The 21601-nt window shown below is 36.4% G+C and overlaps 2 protein-coding genes across 7 annotated transcripts in view; one reads left to right on the top strand and one right to left on the bottom strand.

The window, feature by feature from the left end:
* PAICS (phosphoribosylaminoimidazole carboxylase and phosphoribosylaminoimidazolesuccinocarboxamide synthase) overlaps positions 1-3749 on the bottom strand; it is a 50389-nt gene extending 46640 nt beyond the window's left edge. For all 4 annotated transcript variants that reach the window (XM_064367366.1, XM_064367377.1, XM_012441051.3 and 1 more), the window contains exon 1: positions 3368-3749. In XM_064367366.1, coding sequence (XP_064223436.1) covers positions 3368-3749 — 382 coding nt within the window. The remainder of the gene's footprint in view (positions 1-3367) is intronic.
* PPAT (phosphoribosyl pyrophosphate amidotransferase) overlaps positions 1-20483 on the top strand; it is a 42808-nt gene extending 22325 nt beyond the window's left edge. For 2 of the 3 annotated variants that reach the window (XM_012441056.2, XM_012441057.2), the window contains 10 exons: positions 5953-6019; positions 6658-6864; positions 9900-10012; positions 10116-10261; positions 11096-11159; positions 11790-11941; positions 12357-12484; positions 13857-14078; positions 16919-17039; positions 18097-20483. In XM_012441056.2, coding sequence (XP_012296479.1) covers positions 5953-6019; positions 6658-6864; positions 9900-10012; positions 10116-10261; positions 11096-11159; positions 11790-11941; positions 12357-12484; positions 13857-14078; positions 16919-17039; positions 18097-18293 — 1417 coding nt within the window. In that variant the 3' untranslated portion in view covers positions 18294-20483. The remainder of the gene's footprint in view (positions 1-5952; positions 6020-6657; positions 6865-9899; positions 10013-10115; positions 10262-11095; positions 11160-11789; positions 11942-12356; positions 12485-13856; positions 14079-16918; positions 17040-18096) is intronic. The other variant, XM_012441058.2, reaches the window with a different exon arrangement.
* Positions 20484-21601: the final 1118 nt, after the last annotated feature.

The following is a 21601-nucleotide window of genomic DNA, read 5'->3' as shown; positions in this document are numbered from 1 at the left end:
CTCCTAGAATTTATCAAAAGTGTATTTGGGTCCTTTGCCATGGTTCTGGCTTTGGCTCTGGCTACTTGCTGCCTAACAAGTAGCTTCTCCTTACCACTTGCATGAGGTTGATCCCAACAGTGGAAAAGGCACTCACATTTTCTTCCCTTCTTCAGTTTATCACACACTATTAAAAATTCTGCTGGTTCCACCGTAGGAAAAACCAGAAGACATTATATAATGAGTCAAACCTGGTGCAAGGAGGGCTTCCTGAGCTTTAGGGAGAAAACTTTGATTACCTTAAAAATTTTTGGATTCTACAGGTCAAATAAATCATAAGGCAAGAGAAGTCATACAGATTTCTAAGAACCCCAATCGACATGAACAGTCAGTTTGTAAAAGTGAATAAATGTATACAAAAGTGTTCCACCTTACTGGTAATTAAACAAATGCAAATTAAAAGTTAACAATTTGTGTGTCATTATAGGCCGTTGTTTCTTAAATTAGCCTAATTTATTTATTTAGAGATGGAGTTTTGCTCTTGTTGCCCATGCTGGAGTGCAATGGCGAGATCTCAGCTCACAGCAACCTCTGCCTCCTGGATTCAGCAATTCTCCTGCCTCAGCCTCCTGAGCAGCTGGGATTATAGGTGCCCACCACCATGCCCGGCTAAGTTTTTGTATTTTTAGTAGAGATGGGTTTTACCATGTTGGTCAGGCTGGTCTCGAACTCCTGACCTTAGGTGATCCACCGGCCTTGGCCTCCCAAAGTGCAGGGATTACAGGCATGAGCCACCACACCTGGCCTAAAACCTTATTTATTAAATTTGGAAAGTCCCTTCTTTCCATGGCTAATGAAGTACAGTTCTTTTGGAAAGCAGTTATTTTAGAAATAATGTTTGTTTCAAAGTAATGTCCGGGTGTGGTGCCTCAGGCCTGTAATCCCAGCACTTTGGGAGGCCAGGGTGGGAGGATCACTTGAGGACAGGAGTTCAAGACCAGCCTGGTCAACATGGTGAAAGCCTGTCTCTACTAAAAATAGAAAAACTGTCTGGGTGCGATGGCTTGTACCTCTCTAATCCCAGCTTGGGAGGCTGAGGTAGGAGAACTACTTGAAACTGGGAGGCAGAGGTTGTGGTGGGCTGAGATCCCACCACTGTATTCCAGCTTGGGTGACAGAGTGAGACTCCATCTCAACAAAGCAAAAAAAAACAAAACAAAACAAAACAAAACAAAAAACCCAAAGTAATTATACCCCCCCGAATCAGTATTAGAACTTGTATCCTAGGGTAATAATGCTAAAAATTGACAGAAGTTGTTAATTGCAGTATCATTTGCATGAGGTGGGGTGAAGACCTAAACTCAGTTAAATATTATGGAACCATTGTTTTTCATATTTAGTTTTAAATCATGATTAATCATGGGTATAAAGATTATTTTAAATGCAACCAAGATGTTAATGTGCCTGTAATTTTATAATTGAAAAATGTAAATAACAACTACAGGCATTGTGGAAAGTATGTGGGAAGAGGTTGAAAACTAGGGAGCCCAGTAAAGAGGTTACATTAGTATTCCATATGAGAGATAATGAAGTTCTGGTTAGTCATAATGAGAATAGAGCAGAGAGAAAATTTTATGTAGTATGTCACCAGATTTTTTAAAGACTTAGTGACTGACCAGAAATCAAGGATATCTCAAACGTTTCTATATAAATGATTAGAAATATAGTGATGCTAAGGTGGAAGCAATTTGTATGAGGATCAAATCTGGCTAGACATGGTGGATCATACCTGTAATCCCAGCACTTTGGGAGGCTGAAGTGGGATAATCTCTTGAGCCTAGGAGTTCAAGACCAGGTAGGGCAACATGGTTAAACCACATCTCTACTAAAAATACAAAAAAGTAGCTGGACATGGTGGCTCATGCCCATATAGTCCCAGCTTTTCAGGAGGCTGAGTTGGGAGAATCACTTGAGTCCTGGAAGTTGAGGCAGCAGTGAGCCGAGATTGCGCCACTGCACTCCAGCTTGGGTGACAGGAGTAAAACATTCTCTCTTTAAAAAATTTGATGGGAGATGAGAGAGTTTGATTTTGGAATTGGGGGTTTGAGGTACCTAAACATACATAGTTAAACTGCAAGTATAGTCCCTCTGTTTATGAGTGAAGGAGTTTGGAGCCAAGGGAGTACATGAAAGGGCTGAAGACTGCTTTTAAGAAGTGGAGATACTGGCATCCACATCTTCATCAGACCAACTCCTGGTTAAAATTGGGGACTTTCAGAAGCTAAGTGATTTACTTATTTATTAATTAATATTTAAAGCACTTAAATGATGAAGAGCTGGGGATGTTTAGCTGAATAAAATAATGTAATTGCTGTTGAACATGGTAATAACTGCAAAGCTTTCTCAGAATTTAGTGTCATCTCAGAAATGGAAAGAGTGTAGGCAGGGTGGATTCTTCTTTTAACAAAATGATTTGTTACTGAGCTGTAAGTATGAAAATTAGCTAACTTAAGTTAACCAGTTGTAATCTTTGTCCTCTTAACCCCATTCACGTTTGGTACTTTTATTATTACTATTTACTATTTTCTCTCAGGTGTTAAATTTATTTGCAGTTCCATCCTTTTTGAGGAGTGCTTTGCCCATAGTACACACAGATAGTGGGTATTACGGATACTTGAATAATTCTGCTCTTAAAAATAGCATCTATAATTTCTATTGTGGTAGAAATCTCATTACTGTCATTGATTTCCTTCCCTTTGCCTATTAATGCTTCTAAAGACAATGAGCAGATTCTATGTAAATAGTGTTGGGTTTAACACAGTAGGTCATGAAACCCCTCTAAATCATTTAGTCTCAGATCATTTCATCTATTAAATCTTTATTTTACTTCGTTGTTAAAACTGAGCTGTTCTTCTAAAGAAGTAATGAAATAGTGTTGAACAGTTATTTTAAATGTGCTTTTATTTATAAATTTAGGAAAATGGAAACATTAAAATAAAGGAGAAAAGTTCTCTTGTTTCGAGCTGTGGGAAAACATCAGTTGAGCAATGTTTTTGATATTTTAACCCTTTTCTGCCACTCTTATAAAATTAAAACAAACTGTTTTTAGAACCCAATCCATATTTCAAAAACATATCACATGCAGTTGGCACTAGCAGTGCCATTTTAATGTGCTTTTTTTCTGTATTTTATACAGATTTTTTTAAAGATGTAATATTTAACCTCTTTTTATTCTTAACCTTGTGGAAAATAGCATAATATATGGGTTGTTTTTCTCAATCTTGATATTTCAGTCTATATTTATCATATGGCCTTAGAAGTCCTGAACTTTTACAGTTGGTAAAACTGTAAAACAAAAGAAAAACAAAAGAGTACTTTTTCTTTTTACCTTCAGTGGTCTCTGGGGCTGTACTTGGGCTGAGCGTTTCCAGGCACCTGCCATTTGCATCTTCCTCTGTAAATTGTGTGGTAGGTTCATATTGCAGGATTGCATCCAAATCATGGAAGAACTTCATAGTTTTAGAGCTGTCTCCAGATTTATGGGCATATTTAACTGTTCTATATTCATATTTGAGATTTTTGTACTTAGCCCGGCACTGTTTCCAATCTCTGTGTACTCCTAATGATTGCAGCCTTTTAGCAATGTAAATAAATATTCCTTTATTTCTTAGTGTTCCATAAAGTTGTTTTCGTATATTTTTTTCTGCCCAGACACTTAGCAAAGCTTTAACCTCCTCCTTAGTCCAGTGCTTTCCTGCTCCACTCTCCATGTTGAAAGTGACCTGGAAATGATTCACTATTTCTAGCCAAGGTTTTGTTTCCTAGGAAACCAGACGGCTGGTTGTCAATAAGCTCCAAAGAGCTGAAAGGATCTAGTTTAACTGGTTCAAGCTGCCTGAGGGAGTAACTTGAGAAACTGCCAAATAAGCAGGCTTTGTAATTAAAGAAGACTGAACCTAAATGATTCTTAACCATACTCATTTCAGCTTGAAGGAAAAACTACCCTTGAGACAAAAGGGAAAGAAAACCATTTTTTTGTTTATTTCTTTTCTTACATAATTTACTGTTTTAGCAAATGATTGTTGATTTTTAAAAATTGTTTTGAACATGGTTGGCAGAGGTTCTTTTTGCCCAGAGGTTTATAGCCAATGTTAATAATATTTCCTCTGACATGAATCACTTAGTCCTCTAACATTGGTTAACTTACAGACCCCACAGCATTTCACTAAATAAAAGACATTCTAAGTCACAATTTATTTAGTTCCCTATGATATATAGTATTATGCACATCTATTTTCAGTATTTAGTGCATTTAACAAAATCATTTCTTGAGGCTTCTGTGAGCCATGATCGTGCCACTTTTTTTTTAAGAGTTTTTCTTGGCAAACATATTTAATGTTGTAGTTTTTCGAGTTAATAAAACGCTGCAACAGTTGCAATATATAATTTTGAAAAAGGTTTCTTTTTACAAATAAATCAATGTATTAACAGCTACTAAAGTCTACAGGCACATATGGAAGAGGATTACTTTTTGTTTCTACACTGATACATACTCTTTGGAACAAACATTGGTCAATAAACATCTACAATTTACAGCACTTGTTCAGAACTATTAAAAATTGTAAAGCAGTTGGAACCTTGATAAGAGTGTACTGCACAGTGGTGCGGATGCTTTTAGTCTTTACTATGTCTTGCCCTACCTGCAGTCTAATTTTGGCTTTTTTCTGTGTATTACCACTTAAAAACACTGAGGCAGGAAATCAGACACAGACCTGGGAAAGGGTGCCTGGTCGGTAGAGGTTTTTCAGAAGCGACATTAATTTTTTTCTGATAACAAAAGTGCTATTTATTGGAAAACATTTGGAAAATGCAGAAAAGCACAAAAAAATGGTTACAGTTTCAGTACCAACTATGCCTCTATTATATATGGAGATTTTCATTTACATCTACATACTTATCCTGTTGAAACCCTATTTAGAGGTGAAAAAATATAGGGGTTAGAAGCCAGAGCTGGATCATCTGAGTTCTAATCCTGGCTGTACCATTGTCTGTGTGACAATGGGAAAGTAACTTCCTTTCTATTGCTTTAGTGTGTTTATCTATAAAATGGGTATGGTAATCATAGTACCTACTTCATAAGATTGTTGTGAAAGCCAAATCAGATCACTCATGTCATCAACCTAAATAATTAAAAGGATCAGAATCTACTTTAAAGAGAGTTTATTCAAGCACCAAGTTTGAGGATGACCCACCTGGAAACACCAACTCCAAGGAATGGAGTCAGCATTGCCAAGTAGGAAAGTTAAGGTTTCGTTTCGTAGGTAGAGACAGAGGAGTTTTTAGCAGAATCACAACATTTTTCATACAAGGTTAGCACACAGTTACAGCAGTTTGATTGGTTATAGACAGTGTTTCTTTTGGGAAGGGTACCTTTAATATTTTTTACAGAGGATGTAATTGTGAATGGGTTTTCTTTCATTTGGTTTAAGCAAAGCAGGACAACAAAGTAGAAGTTAATCTTTCACAAAGGTCATCAATTGAGAAGGCAGGAGTTTATTGTCTCTGGTGTGTTTTAATTCTCTCTAGTCACTGTATAGAACAAGAAAAATAAGAAAGTGAGTTAATCTATAATCTGAGAAACAAGTTGTAACAATATGTGACTCGGATCACAGTCATCTCTCTGAAGGCTTAAAAGTATATTTGGGTTTCCAGCAGCTTTTATTTATTTTTACAACGTGAAATGCTTAGGACAGACTACCTGGCATGTTAGAATTAGATAAGATATCTAATTGTTACATTGTCATCTGCGATTGCTAATCAGCATCAGCATCATCAATAGAAGTAGTACAAGTAGCATTTAATGTGTTGTCACACTAAGTTCATAGATGCTTGTTGAGAAAGTATGCTTGTAAAGTTCTTCAAGTAGCTTATCCATCAGCAGATTTAACAGCCAATATCTTTTTATATTCACAGGGGTCAGGAGAGTGCTGGTATTGTGACTAGTGACGGCAGTTCAGTGCCAACATTCAAATCACACAAGGTAAATTTGAACATTAGGAAATGTTGATGACAAAGATAACAAAAGACAGATGATCAATAATATATGAGGAGGGAGGAGTTGAATAAATAATCTGCAGTCGAAAGTAATATTCTTTGGATCAGCCACTTTCAACTTTATATACTAACATTTGTCAAACAGGATGTATTTCTTTCCCAATGACAATTTTTTGCCTAAGACCGACTCACTCAAATAGGGAGTTATCTATTCAAATACTTTAAGATACTTTGACTTTTTTAATGCAAATTTTAGTTTTTATACTTGATAAATTTTATTGCTTAGTACATCTGTTCTTAAATGTTTTAATGAAAAGCATCTTATGAAACACAGCACTTCAGTATTGTTAAGGTACTAAATGCCACTGTTCTCTTAAGAATGGTTAATTTTATGTTACGTGACTTTGGCCTCAATATAATTTTTTTTAACGTAAGTGCTTCACAATTCTTGCAGTTAGATTAAGTTTATTTTTGGCTTTTTTTTAGATTAGAATTCTGAAACAGAGAAATTAAATGTACTTCATTGTCTTATTTGGATTGGCTGAGCAGAGAAGAGAGGCTTTTATTACTCACTAGCAGTACTAGTCTGTTTTTTTTCTAAGTTGCACTTTTTGATTTCTCAAGGGAATGGGTCTTGTAAATCACGTCTTTACTGAAGACAATTTGAAAAAATTGTATGTTTCAAATCTTGGAATTGGACACACAAGGTATGCCACTACAGGAAAGTGTGAATTAGAAAATTGTCAGCCCTTTGTTGTTGAAACGCTTCATGGGAAGATAGCTGTGGCACATAATGGTGAATTGGTAAATGCTGCTCGATTAAGGAAAAAGGTACGTTGGTTTGTTTTTCCTAAGCCTTTTTAAATGATTAGGATGGGTTAATGCATAAAAGCTGAGCATCTTTGTAAAGGGCATTTTCTAATTGTTGCTACCTATTACTTAACTGCAACAAACAATTGCATCAGAATTATCTGGAGGACTCATTAGAATTCCAGACTGTAAGATATCCTCTAGAGTTGGAGACAAGGGTGAGAATATGCATTTTAGACTCACTTTTTGAACGCACTGCTTTAGAGGAGAGATTTGGGAGAGTTGATTTATGGTTGGAAGCATAGAGAAATTAGAGTTGATGAACTCGCTATCTCTTTAACTCTGTTGCTGTGTTCAAAACTTGTATGAGATAAGAAAAACCAAGCTGTTTTTCCTACTCTCAGACTCAACACAGCACACTTCTGTGACCAAACAAGGGGGTCTCTTATACCAGCCAGTTTTCCAGAGGACACCAAATAGGTATCCTATAATTCAGTTGTATTCTGATAGTACCTGGAGGTAAAGTCTGGTTCCAGAATTTAAGGGCTCAGTCCCACAAGACTGTCCCCCACTTCAGATGCCAGTTGCAAGTTCAGGCCTCTGGTACATCTGACAGCCAGTTATAAATTGGGAGTTCTGCAACAGCCTCAGCCCTGCCTTTGGCTTCAAATGTCACAAAATGGAAGAAAGTGCTTTATTTACATTTACCAGTTTATTATAAAGGATATTACAGAGGCTACAGAAGAACAGTCTGGTGAAAGGATGGAAAGGGCAGGGTATGTGGGAAGGAGCATGGAGCTTCCATACCCTTCCCAGGGCCACCACCCTCCAGGCATCTCCAAGTGTTCAGATATCCAGAACCTCTCTCAACCCAGTCATTGTGGGTTTTTATGGAGGCTTCATGAAGTAGGCACAATTGATTAAATCATCAGCCAGTGGTGATCAGCTCAACCTTTAGCCCTTCTCCCCTTCCCTGGGGGTCCAGAGATGAAGCTGGAAGTTCGACCATCTGCTTGATTCCCCTGGCAACTAGCCCTCATACTGATGCTATGCAGGAGCCCCTAGCTACCAGTCATCTCAATAGCATACAAAAGGACATCTATCATTTTGGCAATTCTAAGGGTTTTAGGAGCTGTGTACCAGGAAAGAGCAGGATAAAAACCAACATACATATTAATTCTTATTTATTACATAAAGCATAAAAATAGAATGGAGTATAAACTTGAAGATGACATGAAAAAAATCAATTGGAAACAATGACAGGAAACTAGAGTCTGTAAAAAGGGACAGAGTGTTTACTTAAACTTTGGTTCACAGCATATTGTTTAGAGCTCTCTGTGCTAATGATGTCAAATTTGTGCCTATGCTTTCATTCATCATTTCATCTTTCTTTTTTTAAAAAAGTACTTGGTATCTTTATATTCCTAGTAGCTTCCTTTTATCCATTCAGGCCATTCATTCATGATTGCTGATTCTTCAGTTTATTAACTCCCAATAATAGATGGTTACACGCACACCCCAACATCCTTTTAGCATTCTAGAGCTGGGCAATTCACATATGATGGAACAGTTACAGAAGCTGAATAATAATGAACTGCGGGTCAAAAATATCTAGAACCCGGGCTTTTGTACCACTCATTGTCATTTTGTTTTCAGTTCTGTTTTTGGGCATTTCCTAGAGCTTTGTCCACCTTTATTTGTAGTATAATGACTGTATTGTGCTTTTCTGTCCCCAAATGAAAAGACTGCATGGTTCATTTAAAAATTCAGACAATCACCAAAGTATAAATATGAAGTAAAATTTCTTAAAAATTCACCACTTAGAGATAACCACTAACTCACTGTTTCCTGACATAACCCCTTACCCAGATGCTAAACTTCATCTCTACATGTTTAGCTCCCTACTGAAAATGTTCTATAATGCCCATTTAGACTCAGTCTGTGCATGTCCATGGGGCTGCCCTTGTCCTGGTCAGTCCTTCTCAGAACTTTGTAATTATCATAGAGTACACTCAAGCAATATTTATTACATCTGCTGCATTCCATTGTTCAGTATAGTTGATTTCTTTCTTCTATCAGTAATAATCAATGAGGATGGGTAGCCACCATCACTACCACCAACAAACCCAGCTTGGAAGTTATCACTGTAGTGTACTGTTTCTATAGGAATATACCCAAGTTCATCAAGAGTGTAGAGGGTGGAAAAGGTCAGACCCACAAACCAAATTTTCAAGACCCCCTACCCTCTTTCAGGTCTGCATACCTTCAAATTTAGTGTTCGAAAGCTTTTGTATACGTCTCATAAAGCACTCTTTTTTTCTGCTTGAAAACCTTTTGGATTTCCTACTGCCTCCAGCCATGATCACCCGTTATTAGTATACACATACCATTAGTGCAGGAGTCCCCAACCCCCGTGTCAGGGACTGGTACCAGTCTATGGCTTGTTAGGAACCAGGCCACACAGCAGGAGGTGAGCAGCAAGTGAAGCTTCATCTGTATTTATAGCTGCTCCCCATCACTCACTGTTACCACCTGAGCTTTGCCTCCTGTTAGATCAGCAGCGGCATTAGATCCTCATAGGAGCACGAACCCTGTTGTAAGCTGTATATGCAAGGGATCTAGGTTGTGCACTCCTTGTGAGAAGCTAATGTATAATGCCTGATGATCTGTCACTGTCTCCCATCAACCCCAGATGGGACTGTCTAGTTGCAGGAAAATAAGCTCAGGGCTCCCACTGATTCTAGATTATGGTGAGTTGTATAATTATTTCATTATATTACAGTGTAGTAATAATAGAAATAAGGTACACAATAAATGTAATGCACTTGAATCATCCCAAAACCATCCCCTGTCCTCAGTCCATGGAAAAATTGTCTTCCACAAAACCAGTGCCTGGTGCCAAAAAGGTTGGGGTCTGCTGTGTTAGTGGAATGCAGGATTTTCATAACTAGGCATCCACAGAATGCTTGATTTCTTTCCATTATAGTTGGCTACTGGGTTAGGGATGCGGTGGAACTTCCCCTGTGATGATTAAACTTCTCTTTTTTTCTGTATAGCTTCTGCGTCATGGTATTGGTCTGTCCACAAGTTCTGATAGTGAAATGATTACCCAGTTACTGGCGTATACTCCTCCTCAGGAACAAGATGACACCCCAGACTGGGTAGCAAGGTAAACAGAGAACCGGACTAAACTTAGAGCTCTAGTGCGGAGAGTTTTGCCTTGCATATGTTTACAACTGAAGTTATTCCTTCAATTATTTAATTAATTCCAGGATTAAAAATTTGATGAAGGAAGCACCCACAGCATACTCCCTGCTTATAATGCACAGAGATGTTATTTATGCAGTACGAGATCCTTATGGAAATCGTCCGTTATGCATTGGTCGTCTTATTCCAGTGTCTGATATAAATGACAAAGGTAATGAACTTCAGAAGGAATATCATTTCATAATGTTTTTCAGTTATTGTCCTACTACCGTCAAGCCCTGAACTCTTTAGTTACAGAAAATTGACAGATGGGAGGGAGCTAGGTTAAAAAAAAAAAAAAAGAAAAATTGTATTCTTCATTTTTAAAGTACATTTCTTTGAGTACTTCTGAGGATAAGTCCCTTTTCTTTCTTTCTTTCTTATTTTTTTTAGACAGAGTTTTGCTCTTGTTGCCCAGGCTGGAATGCAATGGCGCAATCTCAGCTCACTGCAATCTCCACCTCCTGAGTTCAAGCGATTCTCCTGCCTCAGCCTCCCGGATAGCTGGGATTACAGGCATGTGCTACCATGCCTAGCTAAATTTTGTATTTTTAGTAGAGACAGGGCTTCTCCATGTTGGTCAGGCTAGTCTCGAACTCTTGACCTCAGGTGATCCGCCTGGCTAGGCCTCCCAAAGTGCTGGAATTATAGGTGTGAGCCACTGTGCCTGACCAGGTGATGAGTCCTTTTTAATGTGTGTAATGGATGTTCCTGTTTTTTTCCTGTCTCAATTGCCTATTCATGTCCTTTGCCTAGCTTTGACATTTCTGCAGTGTGATTTTAGTGGTTTCTAGCCATGAAATCATAATGTTAGAAGGAATCTTAAAAGATCATTTATTTTACCTTTGGCTCAAGTCAAATGAGGATCCATGTGCTCTTAAAGTCATAGAAATGGCTATTCTATGAGTTTTATTTACTTATTTATTTGGTGTTAGCTGTTCTGTTGAAATAGCCTCTTAAAATTTCTTGAGTCCATTCGTTAACTGAATTGATTTGTGATTTACAGAGAAAGAAACAGAAGGATGGGTGGTGTCTTCAGAATCTTGTAGCTTCTTATCTATTGGTGCAAGGTAAGTTTTACCTTATTTGGCATATTATCTTTTCCAACGTTGAAAAGAATTTTTTAGACACAGTTTTTTATTTACATGAAAGTTTTCTTTCTGATATCTGCAAGAAAAAAATTTACAAGTGGGTTTTCTTATGCATGTTATGCTCAGCAGTTGCACTGACTTTAATGTTCTAGTAACACCTTATTCTGAAGCTGGTATTCTTTCAATATATTATGAAACTTATTTTATTTTTAATTTCTTTATTATTTTTCATATTTTTCTCTTTTTATGGTACAATATGAACATAGAGACTTATTTTAGAAAGGAAGAACTTCCTCAATGAGTTATGATAGAAAAATGTAAGTCAGGATAAAAATTTTTTTTTTTTATACTTTATTCTTTTAAAATTCAGTTCCACTTAGGGCCCTTAATTTTTGAATTCTATACTAGAACTTTGTGATAGCAGAAAGATATACAGAAATCATTGCTTGGAGACATACCACTTTTTAAAAAGTCACTTCTAGATTTTATATTGAATGAATCAATTGTTTCTCTAAGGGAAGGCACTCTGTGTGCTTTATAATTTAAGTTTTCATCAGCCTTAAGGACTAGTTTATTAAAAGTCTTCTTTTTTTAACATTGTTTCCCAAGATATTACCGTGAAGTCTTGCCTGGAGAAATCGTGGAAATATCCAGACATAATGTCCAGACTCTTGATATCATATCAAGATCTGAAGGAAACCCAATGGCTTTTTGTATCTTTGAATATGTTTATTTTGCAAGACCAGACAGTATGTTTGAAGGTAAATAGATTTCTTTTCTTTGAATATTCATATAAATGTTTTAGCTATCTCGTTGAAACATGGCAGTTCTTGGCTCAAAGTCTTACCTGGCTCTTTGAAGGCATATAGTTATATGTTATGGATATAGGACTGAGCCCACAAGTCATGAAATCACTATTTTCCCCTTCCGTTTGACTCTTGGATGTTGTTTATTGTTTAGGAGTAAAGACTATGATTTTTAGATCTATATGAAGATCAAATTTTTTAAAAACCACACAGTTGAATTCCTCAGTTTATGTATTTCCACATTCGTATTTTTTATATATTGCTTTCCTTTTTATACTCAATCTATAGAATTCTAGCACTAGTTTTTTAGAATAACACTGTTATATTATGCTAAGTAAAAATACTCTCTCTCCTTTTCCAAACACACCAGACCAAATGGTTTATACAGTAAGATACCGTTGTGGCCAGCAGCTAGCAATTGAAGCACCTGTGGATGCAGATTTGGTTAGCACTGTTCCAGAATCTGCTACGCCTGCTGCTCTTGCTTACGCAGCAAAGGTATTTTCTCTTAATTAACATGCAGTGAATTGCTCTCCTAGCTATGGAATAAGAAATCCTTGCCTATAAAGAGAAACTCATCAACATTTCTAAGGAGAAAGGAAGGTTTGGTGGTTATGTTGGTTTGTTTACAGGTGTTATTTTCCAGCCTTTTTACCCAATGGCACTATTTTAGTGAAAATCACCAAAAAGTTCACTGAAAAGAAAAAGGGTCACCAAAGAGTTCAGAAATTTGCCCCCTTCTTTTTAAAAAGTTAACATCATGAATATGCAGTTGACCCTTGAACAACATGGAGGTTAAAGGTGCCAACCCCCTGCACAGTCAAATCTGTGTATATGTTTTAATGCCCCAAAACTTAACTGCTGATAACCTACTGTTGACTGGAAGCCTCACCAATAAAATAAACAGTTGATTAACACATATTTTGTATGTTATATGTATTATATACTGTATTCTTGCAATAACATAAGCTAGAGAAAAGTAAATGCTATGAAGAAAATCATAAGAAGGCGAAAATATATTTACTATTCCTTAAGAAGTGGATCTTCATAAATGTCTTCATCCCCATTGTTGCCTTCATGTTGAGTAGGGTGAGGAGGGAAGAGGAAAAGAAGGGGCTGGTCTTGCTGTCTCAGAGGTGGCAGAGATGGAAGAAAATCTACCTATAAGTAGACTCATGCACATCAAACCCATGCTGTTCATCAACTATATATAGAAGTCAGTGGAAAAATTTACTTAATATTAAAATAAACTTCTTGAATTATCTTCACAACTCACTGGAATATTTCCTTGGTACTAAGTATGGGTAATAATAAAGCTGTTTATATTCATTTAGCATAATGCTGTTGGTATTATGCTTTATTTTCATAACCAGGTAGATTGTGTAACTATAGTAATCCTGGGGTATAACATCTAATATTCACTACTTTGGATACTTTATTAACTTCTAAAAGAATTAGTATGCATACATTGTAGAAAAGGTTACCTTAAGAAATGAGTTAATTACCTCCTGTTCCTAAAAAGTATCTCATTGGTCTACTGGTTTTAATTCATTTCTTTAAAAATTATTTTGATAATGAATTTTTCTGACAGTGATTTAATCTTTGTTATATCTTCATATACTTAATGCTGTCTTCCAAAACAGAGGAATAATGTTTAAGACAAAAACATTATGAGACCTAGCAAAACGAATTGGTTTTTCCACCAAGTATATTATGTTTAGTGGTTTTTCTGTTTGCCTTTTTTTCCAAATATCAAAGGAAAATTATTTTGAAATTTTACTTGAATATTGTGGTGGCAACACACTCTAGAGAAAATAGTCACCTATTCTGTGTATTGCTCCTCATTGTCCTTTCATTTCTTCTCTATCAGTGTGGACTTCCATATGTGGAGGTGCTGTGTAAAAACCGATATGTAGGGAGAACCTTTATTCAGCCAAACATGAGGTTAAGACAGCTTGGTGTTGCAAAAAAATTTGGAGTATTGTCAGACAACTTTAAAGGCAAAAGAATTGTTCTTGTAGATGATTCAATTGTGAGAGGCAATACCATCTCACCTATAATAAAACTGCTCAAAGAATCTGGTGCAAAAGAGGTAAGTAATATTAAGACATATTCTAAAGCATCAATTAACATTAAGATACTGGCATAAAATTGCAATTCAGGGTACTGAATCAAAATGGATGTTTAATATAATAAATTGACTTTTTTATATCAGTTTGGTTTAGGAATAGCTGTGTAGCAACTTGGAGAACATGTAACAGCCACACTTATATTAAATTTAATCCTTAATAGATTAAAAAGCTCAATATAAAATATTGAATTTGATTTTTAAAATGTAGTATTTTAATTTAAATATTAAAAAGCTGGGTGAGGTAGCTTACGCCTGAAATTCCAGTACTTTGGGAGTCTGAGGCAAGAGGGTTGCTTGAGCTCAGGAGGTTGAGAACAGCCTGGGCAATATAGTGAGACCCTGTCTTTACAAAAATAAAAGATAATAAAATTAAATTTTAAAAAACCTAAAATTTTTTACATAATTAATTAAAAGATTAGCAACACAAAATACGCTGGGCACAGTGACTCATGCCTATGATTCCAACACTTTTGGGAGGCTAAGGTGGGCTTTAGTCCAGGAGTTCAAGACCAGTCTGGGTGACATAGTGAAACCCCGCCTCTCCTAAAAATACAAAAAATGGCTGGGTCGTGGTGCACACGCCTGTAATCTGGCTGAGGTGGGAGGATGGCTTGAGTCCAGGAGGTGGAGGTTGCAGTGAGCCGAATCGATCTCAAGAAAAAAAGACTAAAAATACAATATAGAATGCTTTCTAAAACCAATGGAGTATTAATTGCCTTCTCTGCTTGAAGACATACAGCCAATCCCATTGTAATGCCTTTGACTTATTTTTTTTTAATTTTTTTTTTAAGACAGTGTTTGGCTCTGTTGCCCAGGCTGGAGTGCCGTGGCACCATCTCAGCTCACTGCAACCTCTGCTTCCAGGGCTCAAGCAATCTTCTCACCTCAGCCTCCTGAGTAGCTGGGACTACAGGCATTCACCATTACAGCCAGAATAATTTTCGGTATTTTTAGTAGAGATGAGGTTTCACCATGTTGCCCAAGCTGGTCTGAAGCTCCTGGGCTCAAGTGATCTGCCTGCCTTGGCCTCCTAAAGTGTTAGGATTACAGGCATGAGCCACCGTGCCTGGCCAAGTTATTTTTTAATATCACTTTATGTCTTTTTTTTTTTCCTTGATAGCAGGACTCACTGTGCCACCTGGTTGGAATGCAGTGGTTCGATCTCAGCTCACTGTATCTCCGCCTCCTGAGCTCAAGAGATCCTCCCACTGTAGCCTCCCAAGTAGCTAGGACCATAGGCACACAATACCATGCCTGGCTAATTTTTTGTATTTTTTAGTAGAGGCAGGGTTTCACCGTGTTGCCCAGGCTGGTTTAAAACTCCTGAGGTCAGGCCATCCACCCACCTCAGTGTCCCAAAGTGCTGAGATTACAGGTGTGAACCACCCACACCCAGCCTCACTTTATGTCTTGAAAAATTTGTAATTTTTATTTTTTAAATTGACAAATGTATATATGTATAACATGAAGTTTTGATATGTATATATATAGATAGATAGATTGTTATATTTTAAGATTCCAAAGCTTATTCTATTTCAGTAGCTCATACTATAGAAGTGAGATGCCATTTACAACTAACAGTTGAATAAATTTAAAAATAAAATCTCAGCCTAAGCAACATAGTAAGACCCCCATCTCTGAAAAATGAAAAATAAAATCTGTTGAAAAAAGTGGGTTGAAAGGAAGCATGCCAATTTATTTAGAAAATTTCCAAGATAATTGTGATTATGATTTTCCAGCCTTTTTTATACCTGTGTTTAGGTTTATGATAATCTCACTCTGGAAGTCTGTGAAAATTATGTAATAGATACAGGGATTTAACATAAGTTCCACATTGATTGCAGTAGTGAAAAAGATAAAGTCAAAGAACTTGGAAATGGCTTAAATATCTCCTTGTTGGAGAATATAATTTAGTAAATTGATATATCAGTGTGATGAAATATGATGCAGCCATTAAATACTAAGAAGACTGCATAGCATGGGAAATAAAGAAAATGTAAAAAGTAAATGTGCGGCCTGGCGTGGTGGCTCACACCTGTAATCCCAGCACTTTGGGAGGCCTAGATGAGTGGATCACCTGAGGTCAGGAGTTCGAGACCAGCCTGGTCAACATGGTGACACCCCATCTCTATTTAAAATAAATAAATAAATAAATAAATAAAATAATATAAAATAATAAAGAAAAAGTAAATGTGGACATGGAGTATAGCCATATAAATGTGCCTGATGAAAGGCAAAAAATAATAGACAAAGACAGCTCTGTTGTAGTAGTAAAGTCTTTGTTATAACCTGGTAAATAGTATTTTTCTTTTTAAAATGGTAAGATAAGGGATAGGCAGAAGTACTAGGTATTACAAGAGAAAATCTAAGTGGCTCTAGGAATGTAAAGACATCAAACGAGAAGTAGGATATCTAGAGAAAGAAAATTCCTCATGATTAGGTGACAGAAAAACAAGAAGCAGCTTTGTAGAAAGAACCCTTTATTAGTGGCTGACATGGTGAAATTCTTGTTCAGGATACTTTGGAATCTGTAGCAAGGCTGCACCAAGTAGGATTCTCTGATAATGATTTGATTTCTCTGAGTAGTTCTGACTGAACACTGCTGTTCTGTGTTTACCACATGATTTTCCAGGATTCCTTTTCATGTGTTACTCAGTGAAACAAATTCTATAGTATGTTCTTTTTTACCCATATGTTGTTACTGAATATTCTGCAAAACAATTTTATATTGTATTTGCATAATGAAAGAGAATTTTGCATAGTCTTATTACAAAACTTGTGTGCAATGATTTCTTTCCAAGGTACACATTCGAGTAGCTTCACCACCAATTAAATATCCATGCTTCATGGGAATAAACATTCCTACAAAAGAAGAGCTCATTGCCAATAAACCAGAATTTGATCACCTTGCAGAATATCTAGGTAGGTATTAAAATTTCTATAAACTTTGATTATTAACAGAAAATCCAAAGCTTGACAGTCTTTACACATTAGTAAAAAGGAGTATTCAATGTTTGTTAAAAGTATTTATATATGTTAAGCAGATACTGAATGTTATTCTCAACAGTGAGAATAGTGGGCATGGGCAGACACTATAGAAAGTCCTGTGTTGGAGAGATGAGACAAGGAAGAAGTGGTTTCCAGGTGGAGGAAAGTGCAAGCATATCACTTAAAACCTCCCAAAAGTCAGATCCCAAGAAAAGCCAAATAATTTAATCAGATTCTAACAGAGTAATTTGGATTTGGATACAAATCACAAAGTAAAATTTTGTGTAGGCTCATATTCAATAATGAGATAAGGAGACTTCGAGATCTAAGTTATCCTGGATAAGACACCTTACTTTCAAAATCAGGTGATGTATAAACTGTGTAAATAACACATGCTATTTCTTCATTGTGCCTGGGTACCTCCACACCATTTGTTTGTGGCTGGTATTTCTTTTGACTTGTCATGCATGTGCCTTACTGGTTAGATATTTTTAAATATCAGCCTGATGGGTGTCATACATGTTATGAGCACTCACACTTTGCCAGAAACTATGCTGCTTATATCATCTATATAATCATGATAACATCACAAAAATTCTACATTTAGGCAATGTTTCCCACATCTTACATAGATGCAAAAATAGACTTAGAAAAAGTAAGTTCACTTAAGCTTAAATTTGAGCCTAGATCTTTCTGACTTTGAATTCCATTTTCTCAATTAAGAAAATTATGCCCAAAGCCCTCTAATTCCATTCTAGACTTGAAGCCTCCTCTGCTGTTTCAGACTGTTATCCCTTAGATTCCAATTTAAAATTTTAAAAATAAAGGAACTGAGTTTTATTGATTTATTTTTTCTTTTTTTTTAAAGAAAGGCTTAAGGAGAAATTTTTATCCTAGCTTATTCTGTTTGTAACCATTCTCTTTTGAAGCATTTCTTCCTTTCTAAAGGAATTCTCATTACATTTTAATTTTTCCCTCTTTTTCCCTTTAGGAGCAAACAGTGTTGTGTATCTTTCAGTAGAAGGACTGGTTTCATCTGTACAAGAAGGGATAAAATTTAAAAAACAAAAAGAGAAGAAGCATGACATTATGATCCAAGAAAATGGAAATGGTGTGGAATGTTTTGAAAAGAGTGGTCATTGTACAGCTTGTCTCACTGGAAAATATCCTGTAGAATTGGAATGGTAGCTGGTAGGGTTGGATGTGTTATTTCAATATAGAAAGTTGGTCAAGAAGTTATAGTGGTCACACCTCATTTATTGACTGTTACTCAGTTGGTACAATGTAAAATGCCATGCTTATGTTTACCTTTATAAGTTTTGAGATTTTTTTTTCTGAAAAGGATACCAAAGTGCAATAACTGAACATTTCTAATTGCATATAATACAACAACATGTGGTGTTCTTTTTTTACACAAGCATTGGCTAGCCCTTTTAACCTGGTCAGAGAAGGGAGGTAGTCATTGACATTTGCCAAGTCCATGCTTTAACGGGTTTGCAAGAAGTTAAAGTTAAGATAGGAGAGGTGACGCCAAGAAGACAGGTGAGTTAAATGTAACATTTCACACAAAATTTGAATAGAATACATTATACCTCATAGGTGTCTAGCCTCTACAGTTCTGTCTGTAGTTATGACCTTGGCTTCCTTAACTGTAGACATATCTTTAGAAAAACAAACAAAAAAACAAAACATAAGCTGTGGTGCCTCAGTTTCCCCACATGTGCAATGGGATACTTATATTATTAAATTACATAGTTAATAGAAATGTGAATAAGTGAGTAGAGCCATCATTTCACCTCTAATTTTAGGGCAGCTCATGCTTGTTAGTGTTTGAAAAACTAATAATTATTGACTTTTTTGAAACTGGTTTACAATTAAGATTTCATTATAACGGAAGGAAATATAAATTGGCAGATCTTTGCCATCTCTCTTTGAAATGTCCTAAAAAGGGTTGTAAAAATCTGTGAAAAAGTTTTTCCTACATTTGACTAGAAAATGTGATCCATAGTATTTAGTGCCCTGATAGTATAAGCTCAACAAGTAACCTGGTACATTTGAAACAAAAACCAAATTTTTAGATTCAAACAAACCTTTTATCCTTAATTTAATTAATTATCATATGCTTTTTTAATGAAGTACTTGATCACTTGCAAGCATATATACATGTAGATGTACACATACATATTGCAATTAAGTGATCAAGTAGAGACACAATAGGGGCCAATTTTGTTTAAGGGTCAAAGTGACAACCACTTTGGGGAAGTATCAATTTATAATCCAAGTCCAAGTATCATAATCATTTCTTTCTACTTTATTAAGATCTAATGAAACTGATTTCTTTTTGGAAGCTTTTTCATGTAACATCTGAGATTTAGAAGTTGTAAGATGACTTGACCCCAAACTCCTGTTTATGTAAGAACTTTTAAACATAAAAGTGTTTGTTTCTGTTATGTTACCGCAATTTGATGTATATAGTGTCCAGATCCATTTAGACATCTAATATTTATTAGTAACTGAAACTGTTGTCTTCCTTTGGTATATAGTCTCACATGTTATATTATAGCAGGCCAAGACAAAATCTTGACAGCTCTTTAAGTCCACGTGCAGCAGTGGGTCAGATAACCCTGTGGCAGTGACACGGGCAAATTGGTATTTGAATAAAGCCCTGGGACCACCTCAGCATGTGTAGCCTCTTGTCTGAAATGTATTCCCCATGGCAGCATGGAGGAGGCAAGACCTGTGGGTCAATCTTGAACTGGCCTTACTTTGATTTTTAAAACAAGAGACTCAGGGAAAGTATTAAACCAAAATCTCTGATTTTACTTTTGTGTTTTCTGTAGTTTTTATTTTGTTTTACTGAGATGCTTTTGTAAAGGAAAATAATACTGGGACAGTTTGATAATTCTACAGATTTCTTAATAATTCTTCATCATGGCCTTTTACTTCACAATTTTCTGAAGTTTTTTTTGTTTTTTGTTTTTTACCAATTTAATTTCAAATGTTGTTTAACTGCTTTAAATTGATGTAAGTAGAGTATTATAAACTGCAGAGATGAAAAATGTGTTTTCATGGGATTTATATTGTGAACTATACTAAGCCTCCTTTTTGTGACTTCTTTGTGATGCCTTGTGGACAAATATGTGTAATAAGTATGTTTAAATATATGTGTATGCTTTTTTTTTTCATAGTGACTTTTACTTAGTGCATTATGGTAAACAGCATGAAGACAACTTCCAGGCTGTTCTTGGCACCAGCTAGTCATATCTTATTTCTCTGATCCAGGCGTTTCAATAAATAGGCCATCTCTTATGAACCAGGCAAAACTGCTCGTTGACAATGAGGGACAAATAAAGTAATAAGAAATGCAATACTAAGTAAGCACCACAGTAGTGGCAAGTTCTTTGGAAGCACTGTGGGGAAAGAGAGTGTCATGGAAGAGGAGGGTTAGATTTTCAAAGTGTGGAGTTGGGTAGGTAAATGAATAAACTGTAGCACATACAGACAATAGAATATTATTCAGTGCTTAAAAGAAATGAGCAATCAGGCCATTCAGTGACATGGAAGGAATGTAAATGGGTATTAACTAAGTGAAAGGTGCCACTCTGAAAATACTGCATACTTCATATTGAAGGTATCCAAAGAAAAAGTCTCCCATGCTCAGGATAAACTGGTCACAGACAGGAAAGATTACTAGTAGGGCACCTCCCAGTGTTAAGAAAATTTCTGTGCAGCTAGGTAAACCCTGGTCACTGGAGTGGATCTTTAATTCTTTAGGTTCCTCCAATCCAGCTTTCTTCCATGGAATTACTAAAAATGAGACCTGTTATGTTCTTAAAGCCTAAGCTCAAAAGGGAGAAATCTCACACCCAAAGGTTCACAAAACTGCCCAGTGCTATAACAAGAGACATTCAAGCTGTAAACCAGAATGAAAAGTTAACATTGGCCGAGCATGGTGGCTCACGCCTGTAATCCCAGCACTTTGGGAGGCCGCGGCGGGCAGATCATGAGGTCAAGAGATGGAGACCATCCTGGCCAACATAGTGAAACCCTGTCTCTACTAGAAATACAAAAATTAGCTTGGCATGATGGTGCGCACCTGTAGTCCCAGCTACTTGGGAGGCTGAGGCAGGAGACTCGCTTGAAACTGGGAGGTGGCGATCTCAGTCAGCCGGTATCATGCCATTGCACCCCAGCCTGGTGACAGAGTGAGACTCTGTCTCAAAAAAGAAAAGCAAAACATCTTCATGCTATGGGCAACTTTTTCCAAATAATGGAACATAACTCCCCATGATAATGACTCTCCTGCCCCTCTTAATTTTTCCTTGTTTATGCATACCTCTTTCATTTGGCAGGATAATGGTGTAATTGAAATTTCACAATCAATAGATATTGCGAGTGACTTGACAGAATCTGACATAACAAATCTTTTAGTCCACCATAACATTGGCAGCATCCCCAGTAAACTTTTTGTTCAAATTGTACTAATGGTCTTTTTT

This window comes from Aotus nancymaae, unplaced genomic scaffold, assembly GCF_030222135.1.
Source record: "Aotus nancymaae isolate 86718 unplaced genomic scaffold, 86718_ANA_hifiasm-v0.15.2.pri h1tg000006l, whole genome shotgun sequence".
Lineage (NCBI taxonomy): Eukaryota > Metazoa > Chordata > Mammalia > Primates > Aotidae > Aotus > Aotus nancymaae.
The sequence above is the reverse complement of the archived record's forward strand: the minus strand, read 5'-3'. Positions and strand labels throughout refer to the sequence as shown.